General features: G+C 45.8%; 1 protein-coding gene across 49 annotated transcripts; it reads left to right on the forward strand.

Annotated features, from left to right (window-relative positions):
• The first annotated feature begins 922 nt into the window (after positions 1 to 922).
• LOC123061201 (uncharacterized) lies at positions 923 to 16,074 on the forward strand. 49 transcript variants are annotated; one of them, XR_006428713.1, is made up of 14 exons: positions 923 to 1,577; positions 1,915 to 1,966; positions 2,065 to 2,199; positions 2,413 to 2,575; positions 2,648 to 2,832; positions 4,040 to 4,109; positions 4,408 to 4,943; positions 5,283 to 5,320; positions 5,892 to 5,952; positions 6,037 to 6,182; positions 6,909 to 6,972; positions 7,073 to 7,282; positions 15,507 to 15,718; positions 16,019 to 16,074. XR_006428713.1 is itself a non-coding variant. In XM_044484172.1 (13 exons), exons 6-13 carry the CDS (start codon positions 4,092 to 4,094, stop codon positions 7,115 to 7,117), a joined length of 423 nt encoding a protein of 140 aa, XP_044340107.1. In that variant the 5' UTR covers positions 923 to 1,577; positions 1,915 to 1,966; positions 2,065 to 2,199; positions 2,413 to 2,575; positions 2,648 to 2,832; positions 4,040 to 4,091; the 3' UTR covers positions 7,118 to 7,405. The 49 variants fall into 49 exon arrangements, 1 of the variants encoding a protein (XP_044340107.1); XR_006428721.1 differs by lacking the exon at positions 5,283 to 5,320 and having other exon boundaries at positions 4,408 to 4,715; positions 4,873 to 4,943; positions 5,892 to 5,933; XR_006428714.1 differs by having other exon boundaries at positions 4,408 to 4,715; positions 4,895 to 4,943; positions 5,892 to 6,182.
• The last annotated feature ends 8,066 nt before the right edge of the window (positions 16,075 to 24,140 follow it).

Consider the following 24,140-nt stretch of genomic DNA (forward strand, 5'->3'; position numbering starts at 1 on the left):
GTTGCGCACAGTGGAGGAGCCATGAAAAATCAATGAGCTATGGGGCTGAGCATTGCTAATCCTTTACGAGAGGGCCAATTCATCAACTTAAACCAATTTACCAGCAATTGTCTAATGATCACATTTATATTCCCCTCGATATATAATGATGTTAGGGGGCAGGGCCCTTGCTGCCCCTTGTCTTCGCCATTGTGCGCGCGTCTGAGAGATGAAGCGGAAGGCATGGATGATGAGAGGGTGACGTTGGATATATAATTAATGTGGGTGTATTAGCTATGTAATCCTATATGGAGAGGTATAGATTGATCAATGTGGACGTGGGAAAGAGGGTGAGACCTCACTAGATATGTAGATTGATCAGTTTGTGTGGAAAACGGTGAAAGACGTAGCTATATATACACACACATAGAGGAACATCGATCGTTGCACATGCACGTCAGAGATAAAGAATGCCCGGTATGATAGAGAGGGGGGAAGTGTGTGTGTGCGCATGCATGGCAGACCGACCTAAAGAAAAAGATTGCATGTGTGCGATGAATAATGCCGACTGGTAGTGTGTGTGCATGCATAAATGAGAGAAAGTTAGTGGTACACTTATAAAGAGAAGACGACTATGTGGATGGAAAATACTAGGTGAGGTCATAATCAATGTAAAGTTGAATTTAAATATTTATAAATTAATAAAGAGGCTAGCCAACTCGCTCTCAGGAGGCTCCCCTGATTGGGCCTTCATCAGTTGTCGGATCTGGCTTTCTAGCGTGTCTGGGCCGTTAGATCTTCACCTCGCGGTCAAACCCGTTTTTCACCTCGCAGTCGTTTTACTTTTCCAATGACAAGTGGGCTCACGCAAGGCACTCATTGGCTGGGTCGGTTGTTTTCGCGTGCCGGAGGTTCCTTGCCCAATCAGCTCGGCGTGCCCGCACCAAATCACCCGCGAGTCTCGCCCCACTCCACCCCAGCCGCCGAACAAACCCTAACCCCTTTCTCTTTCCCCTCGATCCCCACGAGCTCCCTCTCTACCTCCCAATGCATACTTTCCTCGCCCGTAGCCATCGGCTTTGTCTGTCCACCCGCCTCCTCCTCTCCTCTACACGGTGGTCGATCTCATCGCTGGCCTTCTCCTCTGCTTGCCTCCTCCTGTCCTCTTCCATGTCGCCGTCGATCCAGATCGGACGTACATCGTCGTGGGAGAGCAGCGGCGGCTGGGTCTTCATGGTGCGGGTGAGGATGTAGGGGAGGGGTAGGATGCAGACGACAAGGAGAAGGAGGAGGCCGGCGAGGAAGTGAAGCAGCAGCGGGGAAGGAGCAGGAGAGCGATCCTAGCAGGGGGAAGGGGCAGGGTGAGGCCTTGCCGGCAGGTTGACTTGTCGCGCCACCACGTCGTCGCCTCCTCTGCGCCATGAGAGGCGCCACCTCTGCCTCCACCCCCACTGGGAAAGGAGCTCGAGGTGAACAGGAGGTGTGGAAAGGCGAGAGGAAGCAAGAGCTCGTCCCTCCTCCCATGGCCGCCTCGTGGATCTGGAGTACAAGGAGGACAACACGTGCCTGTTGCAGGCGGCTTGAGCGACGCGAACCAGGTGCTCCACTCTTTCTCTCCCTCTCTTACTTTCTTCCTCGCTCAAATTTTACTTTGCTAATATATGGATTTTTAAACTTGACGTGTTGTTTAACTTTGCTGATATAATGGTATCTGGCATAAAAGAGAGGAAGAATAATTTTAGCAAAACTGTTTTAGCTAAGAGTAGAAGAAGACCAAGGTTTACCTACAGATCTTGAATGCATGATTGATGATTTTGTTTGATAGGTTCAAATCTAAATAATAAACATTTTAAATTGTGTAGTTGGTAAACATGGAAAGCCAAGAAAATTATATAGCTTACTTACATTATTGTTTGATCAATTGCTTTGCGTCAGGCTCACTAATGGAGCATGCCTAATCTTGGACTGCATTTATTGCCTGGTGTTGGTATGTTTCTTTTATTCTATTTAGGAGGGTTCTAAGATATTAAGGGAAACATACAACTTATCAGTTTGAGACCTGCTTCACTATGTGTGCTGCTGCAGGGTGCTTTGGATGGTGGTCTTGATATTCCGCATAGTGACAAGAGATTTGGTGGCTTCAAGAAGGATGAGAAGCAGCTGGACACTAAGATTCACCTCAAATTCATTTATGAAGATCATGTTGTTGACTGCATGAAGGTGAGTTGGATCCATTGTCCTTGTGGTATTATTATAATGTCGTTTCTTCATTCCTCTGGGCTATCGTTGTTTTACACACGAGTTCTTTATGAAAGATATCTGAGCCTGATTCATCCATATAAAGTATCCTAAAACAGTGTACTTTGTTTTATTTCCGAAGCAGGTTACTGAATCTTGCTCTAACTTCTGCCCTACCTTTATTTCCGTTAATAGCTGATGAGGATCCTGAGAAATGCCAATTTCACTTTAATGGGTACATCAAGAAGGGGATTGCGGCTGATGACATGGAAGCACTGTACAAGAAGGTTCATGCTGCCATTTGTGCTGATCCTACCATGGCAAAATCAACCAAGGAACCTCCGAAGACGCACAAGAGGTAAATATATCTTGCTGTTTATTAAAGCAAGACAGCTTAATTCAGCACTTTCATGTGATTGCAAGTTAACAGGACTGTTCGCTGCACGTATAATCTCAAGAAGCGTTGAGGTAGGTGACACAACTTGCCATGTATGTGATGTTGCAACTCAAAATTAAGATGTTGTCAATCCAATAAGAGAAGGCAAGGAGCTATTGGTGATCGTGTGGTGCGCGACCTTATACTGGATCATGAAGTTTACCAGTATGTAGTAATGGGTATCGATGTTTTCTCATACTCATGTAGTCCATTCATTCCTAAACTATATGTTCTTCTTTTGTTAAAACCTTGAAGTATTAAGATGTTAGGGTAAATAAATTCCTTTTGAATCAATAATAGAAAATTTTTGCTATGCAATAAGATACAGTTGCATGGAAAAAATAATATTGTCTTATATAGTTATATATCAAAACTATGGATTTGCTATGCACTTCATGTGATATTTGTTGTTCACTGTTTTTTCTTCGGACTTTGTTGGACACCTGCGGCATCGTTGTGTCGGACGTGACGGACGCTGCCAGGTCCGCGCTGACATCGTGCTCAGGGAGCCTAGCCTCTTTGTCGTGTTCTCCATCTTGCAGTGCATGATGAACTACATTGTAGAGTTCAGTTGTGTTTCCCCTATTTTCTTCTACTATAAGAGTTCTAACGATTTGTACTGTTTGGCTGCAAATTTATGCCGTTTGCATCACCATATGGATAGTCGTAACAAATGAAGAGATTTCAGAGAGTTTCACAATCTGACTTGAGTCACAAGCTATAGGTTAACTTTAATTGAATGGTAGTATGGGAGTAATAATTTCCGAAATCTAGAAATGATCTTATTGATCATATCAATCTTCCTGGTAATCTGATCCACCTATGTTGCATTAGTGGTGTTGGGTTAAAAATCAACAGTGATATTTAAAAAAGGTAAAGGTTTTTGTTGTAGTTACTGGGATCCTCCAAGTGAATCATAATAATGATGAGAAAACATACCCAAAAAACATAAGATGGATTAAAGGAAACCCACTTTCCAGGGTTGTGGTTTGAAGAGAGAATGGTTGTAGGCTTTGTCTCAAAGAGATTATCTGACAAGAATGATTAGTCATCAACAGTTGAGACGCAGCGAACCTTCTTACTTGCTCCACCTCCGGACTATGTTATTCTCTTCTTTTTTCTCCTTCGTTGTTGTGTTGCTCGACTGCATCTTTATTAGTTCAAACTCATGCTTGTTTCAGCTAGGATGAATTAAGGAATGGTTGCCATTTCATGGTACAGCTGAGCTGACGTTGAGTATATGTGTGTCTGTAGCGGTTCATTTCCTCCCTTTTCTTTCTGCAACATTTATCACTTGCTTATAGAAAGATTCATCACATAGGCCTTTAGCTTGATTTTTCCGCATACCATGAGAACCAGCATGACGTTGGATATATGTTTCTGCAGGTTTCAAAATGTATCCAAGATTGCAGGAAGTTAATTACACCATCAGTGGAAGATGGACATAGCCCCTCAGGTAATTTCACTTTGTCCTGGATTAATAACAGATTACTGCATCTATTTGTTTAAATGGGGCAGGTTATTTACGGAAGTATTTTCTATGCAGAATTGGTTAGCATTAACTATATACCATTTACTATTGGCTGGGTAATTTACATGTTGGCAAGGACTTATTGCTGCTTGGCCAATTTCCCAACCCAAATCCAGAACCGCTTCATCTTTAGATCCTTACATGCTTTGATGAAATGCCTGAGTTATTAAGCTCTGCACTTTGTTTTTCTTTGTTTTGCTCACGGATTAACCGATGGCTGCAGGACCCATGGAAGCATTAGGAACTGGTCCGCAACGTCTTCCAGTGTACGCGTACACACAATTCGCTTTCCTTTTCTTTTCAAACTTTTTATAGATGATGTGGTTGAGTTACTAAGCCTCTTCTTGCTGTGTCGTCTGCGAGGCCGAAGGGTGTGAGCAATTTAACTGAGGCTGATGCAATCTTTGGACCAGTAGTGACGCCAGTGCCTGTATATCCCATGACTGGTTCTTTCAGCTCAATATCCATACACTACTTGTTTGTATTCTGTATTCCAATGCAAATTATGATTGTTGTTGAACACTTCTGCATGTAAGTGCACTACTCTCTGTACTAAAAAAATGTCACTTCACTACCACAATGCTAGCATGCATTCTTTTTTACAATTGTTCATCTTCTTTCTCCTCTGTTCGTCACTAAGATTCATCTATGACCACCTCTTTGAGGAGATCAACTAATCTTGTTGCAGTTTTTGTTGAAACATTGATTAGGTGCTCCAAGAATGTATGTGAGCTTGACATTGTATTTAACTTCATCAAGGTACAATGATACATTATCCACTGATTGTTGTAGTGAAATGTCGCTGTAGCTATTAATTTGCAGAATCTTGCATGACAAACTATAGGCATGTGATCTCTATGGTGTTCCAGTAAATAAAGAAAACTGGAATATGTGCCTTCAATTTTTTTATGACAAACCATGCATTGGTACATATGAATGCATTGGTACATATGAACCATGCATTGTTGTAGTGAAATGTCGCTGTAGCTATTAATTTTTTTTATGACAAACCATGCATTGGTACATATGAACCATATGAATAGGACTGAAGATCTATTTTTCTGTCATGTTTGTGAGTTTTCTGTTATTTCCTCTCAGTGTGAATAGGACTGAAGAAGATGGACATAGCCCTTTAGGTAATTTCACTTTTTTTGAACAGCAAACCATAGAACAATAGTTCTATGGTATATTTTCATTAAAAACAGTATGTTACAAAGGGAAAGGAGAAAATAGAAACAAAAGAAAAAAGATCTAAGCTAATGGGGCAATGCCCTTATCCAATTTATGTTTTGGGCAACATGAGAATCATTTAAAAATTGATCTGGCAGCCTGCTTGAACAAGGTGGAATGCTCGTCTTTGATCTTGTGTTGAAGTAGTTGAAGATCCTTTTTTAATTCAAGCCTCTAATTTGAGACTGTCGGCTGGATGTTTCTGAAGACCTTGCCATCTCACTTTGTCCTGGATTAATAAAAGATTACAAATTTATTTGTCTAAATAGGACAGGTTATTTACGAAGGTATACCATTTCTATTGACTGGATAATTTACATGTTGGCAAGGACTTATTGGTGCAGCCTGGTCATAATTGCTCGGCCAATTTCCCAACCCAAATCCAGAACCACTTCATCTTTCGATCTTTACATGATTGATGAAATGCCTTAGACACTAAGATCTGCACTTTGTTTTTCTCCGTTCTCATACTCACAGATTAACCGATGGCTGTAAGACCTAGAGAAGCATTAGGAACTGGTCTGTAGTGTCTTCCAGTGTATGCGTACACACAATTCACTTTCCTTTTCTTTTTGCCCTTTGTATAGATGATGTGGTTGAGTTACGAAGCCTCTTATTGCAGTGTTGTCTGCAAGGCCGAAGGGAAGTTATTAATGCATTTGAGCTGCTCTATCTGATTGCTCATCTCCTGAACCTGTTTTAGTTGATATAAAAGTGTTCTCTATTTCAGAAAGCCAGAACACGAGATTGTGCCCCCTCTTGCTCCAGGTGCATGTTCCTACCCTCCTTTCCCCTCTAATTTGACTTGCTTTACCTTGTGTGAAGTTTTATACTTTCAACTTTACAAAGCTATATCAAGTTTGCTTTCAACTGTACTTGGCTACACCTGTAACATGATGCACTTCTCTTTCAGTTTATTGAATACATTTTGAAGAAGTGAATGATGTATCTGGTACTGTCGTTTGACTCATTTAACAGTCCGTCAATTTGCTCACAAACCTCCTCATGTACAGCATACAATGAGTATTCTGTCACATATCACACAACATCTTGATCTTTCAGCTAATAATATGCTGTAATTTTTTAGGCTATCACTATTTGCAGCTTTTGGGTTCCTTCTATGTGTTGGGAGATAATTCTCTTAATAAACTTTAGCTTTCTGCAATGCTAGGCCGGACAAATTCAGTACTGAAAATCTAGCCTGTTCTTTCCACTCTGTAACAACTTCTATGCTTGCGCCACCATGATATCACTACAACATTTCCCTGGAAAATTTTATTAGTTGCATGTAAACTGAATTGATTTACCAGTAAAAACCTGGACAACTCATTTCAGTCGCTAACAACAATTGTGGCATTACCAGGATATGTCATGTATGTGCTCTGAATCGTAGTAGGATGCAAAAAGTACAATAAGAGATAGAATGTATGCACTATGGGCTAGCAGTAACATTTTATTGACTTGTGCAGTATTTGTTACTATCTATTTCTGTAGGCTATTCCTCATGTTGCAACCTTTTCCCATAGAATTGAAAGGAAGATGGAAGAAATTGCAGGAGGTATACTTTGTGTTCCATTAGTCTTACTGTCAGATTTCCATGTTCAGTTATTCACACTATATTATTGCTCAATATCTATAGCTTGCTATTATTTGAGCAGGAATGGTGTTTCCAGCATGACATTCAAAACCAGTCAAGACTATAAAGGGGCTGTGAAGGACGAAATGCTATGGATCCAGAGTGGGAGGGGAGAGTTACCAACAATGTATCAAGGATAAACCGTGACATGGATTCCTAAGTTCCAACTTACATAGCAAAATTATATAGGGAGAATGCCTACATTTTGAAAACTCTATTACATAGTTTGAAGGTATGTTTCTTTCAATTTTCATTATTAAAAGGATCCTTATTATTGCTAATTTGTCAAGCATCTATTGTCTAATAACTCTTTGCTTCAAATGAGACCTGTGGTGCAAGGGGTAAATTTATTATACATCTTATTGTACACAGCAAGCGTTTTCTTTTTTTATTAAGAGGGGTTAAATTTGTTACCATATGTGCTTGCTCACAACTAAACCAACTAAACCATGAATTTTCTTTTCGATATGTTTTTTTTCAAACTCAGATATCTAATCATTATAACCATATTTTCAACTAAAACAATGCTTCCTTAGCTGGTTTGTACATGTTACACAATTTTTTTTCAAACTTGGATTTCGCACTGTGATAACCACATTTTCAATATAACATCGTTTAACACATGAGCTTTGTACTACCAATATTGAATAGGTTCTTGCAAAATGAAACTATTTTCATTGACAACATGGCTTTAGCGGGTCTCTGCGCCATTTGGCGCAACGGGTCAACTAGTTTGAATAAGAGATCATGACATTGGAAACCCGAACATAACTAGTTTGAATAAGAGATCATGACGTTGGAAATCCGAACATAACTGAGATATGCGCGGTATGGTTTGGAAATGAGCATGTTGTACTGTATACACATTGAATAAGGTCAGACTGATTTGAATTTGAGATACCGATGGCAGACATCGTTTGGACACATTGCATCTGTGCATGGACACACTATTCTAATTGGAGATGATGGATGGCTTTCGCATTACATATCTATATCTATACCCCTATATATTATATTTTATATTTTTTATATAGTGTGCGGATAACTATAACTTTGAAAGATGGTTGTTGGATGAAGATAATCTGATGGTGCAGAGATGGCAAATTCGAGCACTACTGGCCATTTGATATCATCTAGATTCCACTAGATTTTGCCACATGTACAATCTAGAAGAATCCATGGTTGAACTTAAGCATAATGCACAAACCTCAAAACACGAGCACTTTTTCTTTGTTCTAGAATCTTCCGTATCAGAATTGCCCAAATGTTTTTCTACATGATTTGCATTATTTGTTTTTACTTTATGCTTTACAACGCATAATCCATGAATCTTAAAATAGATTAGTTTTTTATAAAAAACTAGATGATTTTGAATGAAATGAACTATAAGAATTAAACGAACATCTACATCATGCATATATGAATTCTTTTATGTATGATTGGTTTGGCCTAGATTGGTTTTTCTTGCCGTGGGAGAAATGTTTAGCTTTGGATTTGATCTTGCGGTGTCCTTTCCCAGTGACAGAAGGGGCAGCAAGGCACGTATTGCATTGTTGCCATAGAGGATAACAAGATGGGGTTTATTTCATATTGCATGAATTTATCTCTCTACATCATGTCATCTTGCTTAAAGTGTTACTTTGTTTTTAACTTAATACTCTAGATGCATGCTGGATAGCGGTCGATGAATGGAGTAATAGTAGTAGATGTAGAATCGTTTCGGTCTACTTGTCATGGACGTGATGCCTATATACATGATCATGCCTAGATATTCTCATAACTATGCTCAATTCTGTCAATTGCTCAACAGTAATTTGTTCACCCACCGTAGAATACTTATGCTCTTGAGAGAAGCCACTAGTGAAACCTATGGCCCCCGGGTCTATTCTCATCATATCAATCTCCATCACTTTAATCTTGCTTTGCTTTTTTACTTTGCCTTTTACTTTTCACTTTGCATCTCTATACCAAAAATACCAAAAATAGTATATCTATCAGATGTCACTCTCGTAAGTGACCGTGAAGGGATTAACAACCCCTAATCGCGTTGGTTGCGAGTAGCTATCGTTTTGTGCAGGTACGAGGGACTTGAGCGTGGCCTCCTACTAGATTGATACCTTGGTTCTCAAAAACTGAGGGAAATACTTACGCTACTCTGCTGCATCATCCTTTCCTCTTCGGAGAAATCCAACGCAAGCTCAAGAGGTAGCAAGGCCAGGTTCCACGCCGTTCTGGAGGAGATGACGACGACCTTCAGGGAACCTCCTGAGCCCCCAGAGCCTCCCGAGGCTCAGGGTCCTGATGGCTCATGAGGAGTCATTCCTTCGACGCGTGGCTTCAACTGCACCAGATCTACTTCATCTACAGACCCAGGTGACATCTTCCAAGTTCATTTAAGCTGGGAGCGCTCCTCGGGCTGCGCTATTCCTAGGCCGCGTGGGTCCGTCCCTGTGGCATGTATCCCTTTTACTTATGTCTTTAGCTTACCTTGCTGGGGGCGCCCCTCGGGCTGCATCATCCCCGCGCCGCTCGGGCCGGACCCGGTGGCATGTATCTTCCTGCATTTATCCATGTCAATCTGCTCTTCGTGCTTAACATGTCGACTGCTATCACCTGTTTTATCACCGCCCGCCACGGGTCCTTTCACCCCATGCAATTTGCTTGCACGTTAGAAGGGGGGCTCCTGAGCATTGCGACTCAGAAGCTCTTACTGGCTCTCCAGTCGTCACCCCATGGCCTTGACCACGACATTGTGACCTGGCATACCAGCGGCGGCGGCTGAGCTCGCTCGAGGGCCGGGACTTGAGGACATAGAGTGCTTGCATCTAACCGCCTCGCAGGGACATACAGTCATCAAGACTCAAGACCAGGCGCAACCCGCCTTGAGGTAGGGCCTTGTGAGTCCCGCGCTGGCTCACGAGTGCCCAGATACACCTCGCAGCCCTGCCGTGCAAGCCACCTGTCAGGGCGGGGTTGTACACGCCCCGGGGGCTCCTCCCGGAGGGGAGCCCCCATCCCACGCCCAAGTGGAAGCTCCATGCTCCGCGCTGGCCGTCGACACTGCCGAGGAGCGGCTATGCCCGTGCACAAGCGGAAGCACTACGCTCTGCGCTGGTGATAAACAACTAAGGGCGACCCCACGGTCGTACCAACCTCAGGGAGCCTAGAGCTCAACGCCCAGCCTCACCACGATGCCTCCCCTCGGGAGAGTCGCACGAGGGGCCTGGGCATGGGGGCTGCGCTCGGGTCACGCCCAAGCGCACGCCACCCAACCAGGTCTCCCGGACCTGGGCGTCGTGCGCCCCTCCGGAGGCCTCGGCGAGGCCAGGTATGGAAATTGTTTGAACGTCAAGGGGGACTCCTGAGCATCGCGAGTCAGGAGCCTAACTGGTCACGTAGTCCCTCACTCCTTGGTCCGTCCTGGTCTCCGGTCGGCCCAACAGCGGTTGAGGTATGCGCGGGGCCGGGCTCTGCCGACGTAGAACATTAATCTATCCTCACAAACTCTCCATATATGTTGTTCGCACGTCAAGGGGGACTCCTGAGCATCGCGACTCAGGAGCCTAACTGGTCACATAGCCCCTCACTCCTTGGACCGTCCTAGTATCCGATCGGCCCAACGGCGGTTGAGGTATGCGCGGGGCCGGGCCCTGCCGACGCAGAACAAGGCAAATAAGGAAGGAAATCATAGAATCTCAAAGCAAATATTACAAGCATACTGTTCTCACAATATCAAATGAAAAGTCTAAACGCCTCCACGAGGCCTAATGTATGTCCCAGGAATAAAACAAGGAGAATAGCCGCGGGTCACCCCTGGATGTCACTGTCACCCACGGAAGGAGCTCCCCTATGGGCGACGATGTCTTCACCTTCGCCACCAGTCGCAGGATCCGCGGAATCACCAGACAGAGGATCAGAGACAAAGCCGCGAAACTTCCCCAGCAAAGCCTCCACTTGACCTTGAACGGCTGCGGCGGCGGTCTCGTAGAGGTCTTCAGCCACAGGCTCCAGCAGCTCGTCAAACTGGACATTGGGGTCGCGGAGGTGCAGATGGCTGAGGACGCGGGTAAGAGCGGCTGAAGACAGAACGCAAGCTTCCGCCTTCGCCATGGGACCGATCTTTCAATGACCTCCTCAAGCGCCTTCACCACGAGAGGAAGCAGCTGGGCGGGACCGTCCTCGGCGGTATCCAGCGGCTTCTCCATGCCACGCTCGTAGAGCATCTTCAGCGCCTTTCGAGATCTCTTCTCGAGATCAGCGAAGGCCACACGGTCTTCGGCCAAGACCCGCGCCCTGGCATTGAGATCGGCATCCTTCGCACCCATCTTCTGCTACAGCTCTTCCAACCGGTTGCGCTCGGCAACCTGCCTCTTCCGCAGCTCTGCCAGCTCAGCATCATGATTCTTGACGGCTTCCTCCTGGGCCTTCATGTCCTTCTCCTCTACTTTGCGGCGGTGCACCTCTTCGGCGTGCTTATCTGGAGGATCTGCAACTCGCCCTCCAGCGCCTGGCAGCGGTCTCGGGCGGCCTTGGTTTCTTTCAGCACCGCCTCACGATCGGCTGCAGCAATGATGGCTCCTTGCTTCTCTCTCTCAGAAGCCGCAACAGCTTGGCTCAGCGCTGCGCTTACTGCCAGGTCAGAATGAAGCCAGCCGGAGGCCAACTGCAGATGCCCGGCCACGAGGCGCGGGTCAGCACTCAGGAGATCCGCCTGCAGTTGGGTCATCTTTGAAAAGGCACACTCCAAGACGGCATCAAGAGAAGAGGAACCAAAGAGTGGAGGCACAGCAGTAGGAGGAAGTGGCGCCGTCACCAGGGCTTGGGAGACTGCGGGCTCCGGAGCAGCTGGGACCTCATCAGCCATGCCAAGTACCGGCACCTCCGGAGCCAGCGGGGCCATGGGGGCTGACTCCATGCGACGGGGCTCCTCTTGGCCCCGCGAAGATGGCCGAGCTAGGGAGGTACGGGCGGTGTTGCCTCCTTGCTCTGCGGCGGGAGGTACAACTGCCTTACCATCCTTCCTCTTCATCGCCGAAGATGTCGGTCTGATCAACCAAAGGTGAGCGTCAGGAAAAAACAGGCACCTGCACGGACCAAGCGAAGTTCTAAACACATACCGGTCAACTGCAAGGTACTCCATCCTTCGCTTGTGAAGCTTGAGGCCCGACAGCATCAGGACCTGAGGAGCAGGCGCTCAGGCTCCAGTGGCGCCGTGCGGTGCGGAGGAAGAACCGGATCCAGCCCCAGGAGGTGTTGGAGTGGAGGCGGCACCGCGATCCACCAGCGATGATCTGCCCTTCATCGGGACGAGGGGTCGCTCCTTCCCTCCTTGGTAGGCGCCGGCCTTAGCATCATCAGGAAGGGCGCGGAGAATCTCGGCCTTGCTCGGAAGAGAGGTCTCCTCCACCTCTTCTGGGGTCTCCTCAGAATCCTCCTCCTCCTCCCCCTCTCCGCGGGACTCGCCAGAAGACACCTCCACCGGCTTTGGCGCCGGAGGAGCTCTCGAAAGCACCAGCGGCACCAGCCCGCGCGCATCAAAAGTTGGCCTGGAGGCGACGAATTCCTCCCGGTCCCTGCGTTGGAACATGGGAATGAAGGCGCTAGGCGGGTACTCCTGGTTGTCTCCAACTATGAGGCGCAGGACGACATCCAGTTCGTCGTCAGGCAGGTCCCCCAGCCTCAGGCGGGCCTTGTTTTCCCCTCCTTCATGCTGCCAGAAGGGGCGCACGCTTGCCTGGAGTGGGGTGACCCGCAGCATCAAGAACTCCCTCAGGAGCATCGCTCCCGTTATTTTGGCCGCCCTCGCATTGCCCGGCTTCAGGTCAGCCATCATCTGCTCCAACACTGACGATGCCCGCTCATCGACAAGCTCCGCCCTAGGTCACTCCTTGCCTTGCCGAGGCGCCTTCGTTGGCAACATCAAGCACGGATGGCCGAGCTTGGCGTCCACCATGACCCACTTGGATCGAATATTGTCGGCCCTCTTCCCGGTGCTCGAGATCGAGTTGGCCTTGCCGGATGCGACGAAGTTAGCGCATCCAGAGATGTGGCCCTCGCTGACGTGGAGGAAGAAGAAATGGCGCAGGAGCGCCACGGACGGCATCACGCCCTAGTACGCCTCACAGTAGTAGGCAAAGATGGAAAGGAGGAGGACAGAGTTGGGATGGAGGTGCAACGCTTGCAACCCATAGTGGTCGAGGACTTCATAAAAGAAATCAGAGAAGGGAGGAACCAACCTGACAGCAACGCCGCTCGAAAAGAAGGGGAAGAAGGATCCCCTCAGGCTCCGGCTTGTCGGAGGCAAGCCGGAGCTCCGTCTTCCCCCACTCGTTGCTCTCTCCCGCCGTCAGCAGGTGCACCGAGGCAAGGCTCTTCTCCATGACAGTGGGCGCCTCAAGAGCGGGCTCATACCAAGATGGGGACGAGGAAGCCTTGACCTTGCGCGGCGCCATGAGCGGTAGATGCAGAACGAGGCCGGAGCAGATCTGTAGGTAGCGGCGGCAAAGAGCAAGAAAGGGTATCTGGAGCGAGGCAACGAAGAAGCAATGAAGGCAAGTGCCCCCCGCGCTAGCCTTTTGTCAAGTCAAGCAGTTGCCAAAATAGCGTGGGGAAGCGGAGACGCCCACGTCCAATCAACCGTCGCGCGTCAACCAAGGCCGCATGCTTTGGGGGCCCGCGGCGCTTCGAGCTTAAGCCTTGGCTTCGCAGTGAAACCAAGCCCGCGTGCACCTTGGGCCCGGGGGCTACTGTGGGCGTTCCGGGAACGGGGGTCCCCAGACTTGCCTGCCTGCGGCCCGCCGCGTGGCTAAGCCAGCAGGCCGCACGACCCATCCTCACCAACAAAGCGCCCAAGACCCTCGCGAGGGGCCAAGCCTCGCGAGGCGGATGACGCAAGACCTCCTCTGGAGTGGCCTAGTCAGGCAGGCTCACGAGGAGCGGAGATATCAAGGCAAGGCGAACCTCACGAGGTTCTCGTGACGTGATCCGCGACGATCGACACCAGGCGGGCGCCAGGCGAGCGCCAGCGTGCACAATGTCCTTCTTTCCGCTTTGGTGCAAAGGGGGCAAGCGCAGCCGTGGAGTACCGAGGCATCAGGCAAAGGTTGCCATTTCGGTGCAACAAGACCAAGACCAAGTACTGCAAGATGGATGTCATCATGGAGCCCAGAACAGCGTCACCTCCAGAACTTTGTGCAGGCGAAGACTACTTTTGTCAGGATAGCTTGTACTAGTTGTCCCCCTTCAAATTAGCCTGCCATTGTTGGCTCCCTTCCCGCTCGATATTTAGGAAGAGAACCAGGGCCTCTATAAATAGGACTAGCCACCACAGTGGAGGGCGGGATCTCAGCTCGAGAGAGACCACCTCACACACAAGTTCATACGCACAAGAACAGCTCAACCTCAGGAGGCAGTTCTTCCCTTGTACTGTTCATCATCAGCCCAAGAGGCAATCCACCACCACCACACTGGAGTTGGGTATTACACCACAACGGTGGCCCAAACTAGTATAAACCCTGTGTCCTTCTGTGTTGTGGGTTTGTCGAGTTCGTTCGCGAGATCCTAGCAAGCTAGAGCGTAGATCGGTTGGAGGGGAAGACTTCGCGTGCACCCCAGTGTTCGAACCTTAAGGGTTTGCCGGGACCCCAAACCCCGACAGTAGACATCTTGATCTATTATAGCCGGTTGGGCCTTTTTTATTTTTGGCCATGTGTGGCATTTGTTTCTTCATGATCTTTTGAGACCAGTTGAGGAGACTTTTGGACCTCTTTTCTTAATAAAGTGGTTGTGTGCATCGAATGATGCAGAGGCCGGGGGTTAACCTCCTTTTCTGAAAAAATACTTCTGTTACAGATATGTGTCAAACAAAACCTTGTGTGGTTTGTCCTACTCCCGATGCGCTGTGTTCCACCCTAGCTCAGCTGCTCCAATGATGGTAGGGTTCACCACAGCAGGGATCCGCTCTCCAGACTGTCTTTCGCCGCATCAATTCTTCTACCCCACTGCCGGCAGCCATGACAACTGCATTACCATCATCAACTGAGAAGATGACCTTGAGGACTACACAGGTCTGCAAGAGAGTTCGCACTCTTCCTGTCTGCTTACGTTAGGCATCACTTAATATGATGACATGCTACTTTATCGTCATGTTCACCTATTAGACTCCAAGTCAGGTCCAATCTAATGCTGAAACTTGAGTTTTAAATGGTTGTGGGCTACATATTGGGGAGGCAATCAGTACTATCTGTCTACTATCTGGTTAATCTCGGGTGTCTACTATGAGTTTCATGTTGGGTGCAAACAAACATTAAAGGAGCCATTATCTATATTTTTAACTAAAGCTATTATCTGCCTGCTATCCTTGCTTTTGGGTCTATCCACAGTTTGCTACCATCACTCTGGATTTGTGCATGCACTCCTTACATAATCTCACTATGTTTTACTCATATGCATGTCAGTTATTGTACACAATGGAACTGAACATGTAGAGCAAAAGAGACGAGCCTTGCATGGCAATAAAATTTCATGCAGATGTCGCTCCATGGTGGGCGCAAAGGCAACCCCCTCCACCCATTTCGGATTGTAATCAAGAAGAAGATAACTGTTTTGAGTGGGATTCAGAAGGAGAAGACCACTCATATTTACCCCCTGAGGTCTTCTCTCTAACTTGGTACGCTGATGTTGGTAATATCATGCATATGGTGCCTTGCATTGCTTACTTTATACATAAAATATGTCATCTGCTTAGTTTAGACATGCTTTGTGTGAATGCCATTTGTTTAGTTTATTTATTGTATATGTGAATCATGTAATGCCATGTTATTTAGCCAGGCATCACATATGTGAATTTTGCAATGCCACCCTGATTAGCCAGTCATCTTATATATGAATTATATCATGTCATCTTTTATATTATGTGTTAAATTTGTCAACAGTTTTAGTACATTCAATTACTCTTCATGTGCATCAGCCATTCGGCACGGATATGGAAAAATCGGGAGTGGAAACAAGGTCTTCAGAGCGGACAATGCTGCCTAATGAAGCGCATGTCTTGTTGGTTACGGATAGCTCCTCAAAGGAGGATTCAGAGACAGATGACCAGTCCTACCCCCCCCCCCCCCACGAGGTGCATGCTCCAACTTGGCAGGGTTATGTTGCTCATTTCGTGTGTATGGTGTCTTGCATTGCTATGTCATTTGCTTAGTTTATACATGCTTTGTGTGAATGCCACCTATTTAGTGTCTAATTACTATATATGTGAATTATGCAATGCCATCTTGTTGCAAGACATTATATATGTGAATTATGCAACGCCATGCTGTTTAGCCAATCATCATATATGTGAATTATATCATGTCGTCCTTTTTTTGTATTTCTCATTGCATTTGTCGACAATTTTTGTATATTCAACTGCTCTTCCTATGCATCAGTCATTTGAATTGGTGATGAAGAAATCTGGAGTGAAAACAATGTCTTCAGAGAAGATATCTTGCTGGTTACAGATAGCTCTTCAAAGCAGTATTCAGAGGTAGATGACCAGTCCTATCATCCCCCTAAGGTGTATGCTCAAACTTGGCAGGGTTATATTACTCATATCATGCATATGTTGTATTGCAATGCTTAGTTTTTACATCATATACACAATATTGAATGCCATCTCCTTAGTTGACACATCATATATGCGATTGCTCTCTACTCACTTGATTAGTATATAAATCATATATTTGAATTATATCATGCCATGATGTTTACATAGACAGCATGTATCTGAGTCATGGCAGGCCAACCCATTTTCTTAAGACATAATATAGTAATATCATCTCATCCTATTTACATAGTCATCATATTTTGAATTATATCATTCTATCCGTGAATTATATCATGCCATCATGTTTCCATCGACGGTATGTTTGTGATTTGTGGCATGCCAACCACTTTAATAGACACATCGTATAGTTACATCATGTCATCTTGTTTACATAGTCATCATATTTTGAAGTATGTCATTCTATCATGTTTAGTTAGCCATCATACATGTGAAATTCTGTCATGCTATCTTGTTTAATTAGCCATCATATATGAGAAATTATGTCCTGCTATTCTGTTTGGTTAGATAACATAAATGTGAATTCTTTCATGCCCCGTTTTCTTCCCTACTATCAGTGTACCTGTCTATCTTACAATGTATGTACATTCAATTACATTTCTTGTTTATCAGCCATTTCAATTGGAGGGGGTGATGACAGTATCTGTGGGAGTAAAAACACAGTCTTTAGAAAAAATCATGCTACCTGTCGATGCAGATAGAACAATGGTTTTACTTTCCCAAGAACCAGCCCGGCCCACCACAGATAACCCAGACTCACGCAGATTATACCCCAACCCAGTTGGACAGAGAACCAGCTACACCCCTTCTAACCCCAACCCCAGCAGATAGTAACCCAGTTCTAGTTGACACAACACCGTCTCCCCCATAGAGCACCCAAACACGAGCAATTAGTAAGGCAACTGCAGTTCCCAAAGCACGAGGACCACCACTCTGAACCCCGAGTCAACGCTTAATGCAAAAGAAGAATTGTTCTCAGGTCAGGTTTATGTAGCTATGGTTAATACTACTTTGCTCTTGCATCACTGTATTTACTCATACCAACTAATTTCAAATTTGAAGGATGCTATTGAAACTTCAATGGAGCAACAGGTATGTTTTAAACTTGTTTCTTTAACGTGTTTGCTGTTGTAACTTGCTCTATATTGATTTCAATTTCAATTGAATAAACAGTTATGTTCTCATGCCATGCACATTACAAGTGTTGTTATTGCTGCGTAGCTTCCCACACTTATACTGTGTCTATGCTGCTTTGTCTGAAATAGATATGATTCGAATTGTCTCTATCTTGATTTGGCAACATAAACTAGAATGATATAGACCATACACTGACCATACTACATAGATATATATTTGTTTCATGCTGTTATCATGTCCACCTTACTACTGAACTGGTTTACCAAAATGAGTTTCATATACAACATGGTAAACATGTGATGTCTTTGTTTGTTTCTCTTTTAGAACGCGAATAAAATATTGGAGAAGAGTAACCTATTATGCCATGGTAAAGGAAGTAATGCAGATAAGGTTCAAGATAGTGAGACATCCCCGTTGGTCTCCAAGAAAGCTGACAAAAACTATATTGAAGACACTGAGACAACCCCAAAGTCCTGTCTTGATGTAGTGCTCGAGTTACTGGCTACTACTGCTGGCACCAGCTCTTCAAACTTGCTGCTTGAATCAGTTCGGCTTCTTGAGTCTCAACTTCAAGTTGAAAGACATCGATTAGATATTATGTGACAGGAAGCCGAAGGACTGAGGAAGTCCCTGCAGAATTCAGATGCATACTTTCTAGTGCAACATCAAGTGCTGGAGGATTTAAGCGCCAAACAAAAGAAAGCTAATAAGCTTGCTAAGCATCTTGCCAGCATTATGGGTACCCAGGATATTGTTTCTTGAGCTCTTCTGAAGTGGTTCAATTCTGTACTTGTTTTGCTGCGGTGTTTATTTGCACTGGTTGCCAACTTTGACAATAAGTGTATATGATATGCGGCTTTGTTCCCAATATTTGCACTAGTGGTGAACTTTGATGCCCAGTGGATGTAATATGTGTAATAGTCGTGATAGCCTAGCATAAGTTGCTTGCTTATTTATTTCCTTGATATCTTGTTAATTTGTTTGCTTGTAGTCAGTGCAGTTCTTTTTCCGCGGTTTGCTCATGGCTGCAATAACCTATTTTTTAAAACTAGGCCACAATAACCATGGGCTACATATTTACTGTAGTTACCATGGGCCTCCTACGGGCCGTAGAAACAATGGGCCTTCTAAGGGTCGTAGAAACAATGGGCCTTCTACGGGCCATAGCATCAATGGGCCTTCTACGGGTAGTATGATCGATCGGCCAAACATGGGCCAATAACAGACCGCATTATGGGCCATAAACAGGCTAGATTTGGAATTGTTCGTTCATGGGCCGACCATAATGGGTCGTCGTTAATTGGCCGTATTTGATGATGCTACAAAAATGGCCCAAAGGATTAATGGGCCGCAAATAGGCCAACTGTAACCATGGGCTGAATTTGGCCCACAAGGAGAAAAGGCTAGTAACGGGTCATAAGTAACCAAATGCTGGAAATAAGCCCAAGAATAAATGGGCCCTCAGAAGCCGAAAGATAACACGGGTTGGAATTGCCCAATGGAATAATGGGCCGCTAATGGGTATAAAGCGGTACACTATTCATTGCGGGCCAGATTCACCACGGGCCGTTAATGGGCCAAGAGTTACAAATGGCCTCGTATGGGCCGAAAGACATTGTGGGCCTTACATGGGACAGAAGTTACAATGGGGTGGAATCATATTGGACGGCCCAGATCAAGCTACTAGGCTTAATTTCGATAAGCCATAATGGGCCGTGAGTTAGCGGGCCATAAATGGGCTATATACGAACAAGCCATTAATAGGCTTTCCATGGGCCGGCCCGTTACCTTTTGACCAAGTCAAACGGGCCAGCCTTTTCACCGGAGTGGGCCTTTGTTGGGTCGTGCCACATGTCGACGTATCATAGGCATCTCCTGTCCAATGAATGGATGACATATGTCCCAACAGTGAGGCAACACGTGTTTCCTCCAACCAATGACAATTTTACACATGGAAAATCCTCATTGGTCGGGGCTGTAAACGGGTTATCGAATCCAAAACCGGACCCGATAGCTTAACGGCGACCCGTTACGGTGGATGCCACGTGTCGGTCACCCTTGATGAAAGCACTTCTATGACGCCCGATTTATCGTCATGGAAGTGGACACTTCCGTGATGATAATTTTGGTAATGTCATGGAACACTTCTCCGACAACACAGGTATGACTATCTTGATTTTGTCATAAAATCATCATGGATGTACATGCATCACAGAAAATATGACCTACTGTGACAAACACATATCATCACGGAAGTGTCATTTTTTTGTAGTGTATGTGTCGTCGTGGGTGTGCTTACTATGTCGTGTGACGCGAGAGATGAAGGTAAATGTCCGCAGGAATAAATGGGGGCCACACGGCCTGGATTCTCCGCGCGTCCGCATGGTGGGTAACTCCATTGTCGCGTCGCGCCCGACGCAACTGCATGCACACGAATGTGCGTGATCATGTGCTGGCCCCAAACACTAGCAGCGCGCGTGGAGGGATGAGGGTAGAGAACCCGGGGGGACGCAAGGCAGAGCGCACGCAGCGGGACGCGAGCAGAGCGCGCCGCGGCCGCCTGAACCGCAAGCAACCACACACATAGAGCAGTTGAACACGCAGGAAATGGTTGCCTACAAGTCGGCCGACAGTTGCATCGCTGCGTAGAGAGCGGCAGTCTGCTACTACCTCCGTCTAGTTTATAGTCCCCTTTATATTTTGTGCCATACTTTCCCCACAAATTTAACCAACAAAATGTTAATGCATGTTATAAAAATTTATATAATTGGAAACTATGTTCAAATACGAATCCAACTATATAATCTGTGGTGACATGCATTCATATTTTATTAGTTAAATCATACTTATAAACCAGGATGAGGTTATAGTAGGTAATTAAATCAGAAACATTTTTAATAAACCATATGTGTATGTGGCCTTTCGTCCTCCTCTCGCACGTCTTGTCACCCTGCTGCCGCAGACGGCTTAGAACGCAAGCTTTAACAGCCTGTGGGGTGCTACCTCTTGAGCATCCGTTCGTTTTCCCTAGAAGAGGAAAGGGTGATGCACCAAAGCAGCGTAAGTATTTCCCTCATTTTTTGAGAACCAAGGTATAAATCCAGTAGGAGACCACGCGCGAGTTACCTCGTACCTACACAAAAAAATAAGAACCTCGCAACCAACGCGATAAAGGGGTTGTCAATCCCTTCACGACCACTTGCAAGAGTGAGATCTGATAGAGATGATAATAATAAGATAAATAGTTTTGGTATTTTTATGATATAAACTGAAAGTAAAGATTGCAAAATAAAGTAGATTGGAAACTTATATGATGGAGAATAGACCCTGGGGCCATAGGTTTCACTAGTGGCTTGTCTCAAGATAACATAAGTATTACGGTGTGTAAACAAATTACTGTCGAGCAATTGATAGAATTGAGCATAGTTATGATAATATCTAGGTATGATCATGTATATAGGCATCACGTCCGTGACAAGTAGACCGACTCCTGCCTGCATCTATTACTATTACACCACACATCGACCGCTATCCAGCATGCATCTAGAGTATTAAGTTCATAAGAACGGGCGAACGCTTTAAGCAAGATGACATGATGTAGAGGGATAAACTCATGCAATATGATATAAACCTCATCCTTTTATCCTCGATAGCAACAAAACAGTACGTGTCGTTTCCCCTACTGTCACTGGGATCGAGCACCGCAAGATTGAACCCAAAGCTAAGTGCTTCTCCCATTGCAAGAAAGATCAATCTAGTAGGCCAAATCAAACTGAAAATTCAAAGAGAATTGCAAAGATAACCAATCATACATAAAATAATTAATAGAAGGTTCAAATATTGTTCATAGATAATCTTGATCATAAACCCACAATTCATCGGATCTCGACAAACACACCGCAAAAGAAGATTACATCGAATAGATCTCCAAGAGAATCGAGGAGAACTTTGTATTGAGATCCAAAGAGAGAGAATAAGCCACGTAGCTACCCGAAGTTCTAAGGTAAACTACTCACACATCATCGAAGATGCCATGGAGTTGATGTAGAGGTAAACTACTCCCTCTATGCCTATAAATAGGCCCCCCTTGAAATATCCCGGGTCTCCCTCCCCGAAACCCTAATCTCTTTCGTCTCGCGCGCCGCCGGACAAAAATTCCGCCGCCAAACGTGTCCGCCCAGCGCCGCCGCCGCCACGTGGCATCTCCCCACTCGCCGCCGCCTCCACCTACCGCGCCGGCCCGGAGGGCCCGCGCTCGGCCCTCCTGGCCCGGGTCGCCACCCGCCGCCGCCCGGGGCTCCCTCTGCCCGTGCGCCGCCCGGGAGCCTCGCCGCCGCCGCCGCACGCCATCGCTGCCGCCACCACGCGCCATCACCGGCGCCGCCGGATCCACGCGCCGCCGCGGCTCCGCCGCCCGCTAACGCCACCCTCCGCCGCCGTCTCGCCGTCCTCTCCCTCCTCCGGCCATCTCCCCCTCGGCTCCAGCCTTCTCCGGCAAGTCCGGCGACGAAGCCGGCCAACATCTGGAACCGCGCTGCCGCTACAGTGCTCGGGCTGGATATAGATCCGGAGTGACTCGGGTTGACTTTTTTTGCCCAAACCCTAGCTCATGTGCTCAACTTCATCATTTCGTATCTCCTCATCCGTAGCTCCGTTTTTGGCATATAGCATATCAAAATGTTCATCTCAGAGAGTACATCATTTCGTTCCATTGCATCATTTTCATTTGAGTTCATGTTGATGCCCGAAATGCTGTTAGAAGAGGGCTACTTGAGTTAATTGTCAGATCTGCTACTCCGTTTAGCTCTTTTGTCATTTTTGCCATGATTATTGTGTGCATGATATGCCCGTGAGTTCTACATATGTTTTGTTAAGGGTTTTGTCATCTCTCCAGAGGTGCAACCCATGTATTTTTAGGATGTGTGTGGTGACTTGTGCAAGCTTGCAAAGTGGTGAAATTGCTAATTCTGTTTTCAGGGACTTCGTAATTTCACTAAGTCCTGGAGCTGTTCATCTCATGATGCCATATGTTCGTGTTGTTTCCTAGTGATCCATGCCTCTTTTGAGGATGATAAGTAAGGATGTTTTGTTAACCTTGTAGTGCTCTATCCATCCATGCCTTTGTTTGAAATTATGGAGCACCCTAGCTTGAGTCAATCGAGCTCTACTTTTGCTACTTTGTGAATCTGGGCAGATTGTCAACTTGTTTGCAATTTTGCCGGTGATGTTGTAGTTGATCCGTGCATGCTATGCTATTGTTCTTGCCATGTCTCGCTTGCATTTTGTGCCTTCTTGATGGGTGTATGCTTGTCTTGCCATGACATGCACTGTAGTGAGTGCATCGAGCTCGTAAACATGCCTACTTGGGTTATATTTCAGCATGTGCCAGTTTTCACTAAGTCTGAAAACTGATTATGTTTTTGCTATGTTCACTTGCTTGCAATTGTATTTTCTGATCCCTTTTGGCTCAAGGTCACTAAGGGACTTTTCTTAAGCTCTTTGAGTAGCTCCATGCCATGCTTTACTTTGCTTTGTTCACATCCTGTAGCATGTAGTTTTGTTGCTCCGAAGAGAGCTACCTGATCTGAAATTCCAGACAAGTGTTAATTTCACTAAGTCTGAGATCTGTTTGTCATTTGCATTTTTGCCATGCTTTTTTGAACCTGTTAATGGATGGATTGGCAGTAGCTCAGTGCTAGACTTTTGTTAAGCATCTTGTGTGCATACCTGCCATGTATTTTGTTGTCATGTTTGGTTGCTGTAGCATGTTCATTTCATTGCATTTAGATGCCTACTTGCTGTAAATCGCAGACCGGTGTCATTTTTGGATCGCTTGCCATTTCCAAACCGTATCTCCGATTCCGGTGTTCTTTATATTGTTTTCAAGAGATTTCATCTCATCTTTCCATTGGCACACTTGGATTTCCATGTTGAGGCCAGGTTCATGCATTTCCTGTCATATCTTGCATTTTGCATCCCGCATCGCATCCCGCATAGCATATCATCATTGTATCATATTGCTTGGCCTTGCACGTGGTTGATTGTATCCTTGTTGCTTGTTTGTCTTATTTGGGTAGAGCTGGGAGTCGAGTTCGCTAATGAGGAGCCCGTTGAGTTTGCTTTCGAGGATCCAGTCAATTTTGACAACTATGCAGGCAAGATGATCATACCCTCGAAATCACTACTATCTTTGCTATGCTAGTTTGCTCGCTCTTTTGCTATGCCAATGCTACGATGCCTACCATTTGCTTGCAAGCCTCCCAAATTGCCATGTCAAACCTCTAACCCACCATTGTCCTAGCAAACCGTTGATTGGCTATGTTACCGCTTTGCTCAGCCCCTCTTATAG

Source organism: Triticum aestivum, chromosome 3A (genome assembly GCF_018294505.1).
Source record: "Triticum aestivum cultivar Chinese Spring chromosome 3A, IWGSC CS RefSeq v2.1, whole genome shotgun sequence".
Classification (NCBI taxonomy): domain Eukaryota; kingdom Viridiplantae; phylum Streptophyta; class Magnoliopsida; order Poales; family Poaceae; genus Triticum; species Triticum aestivum.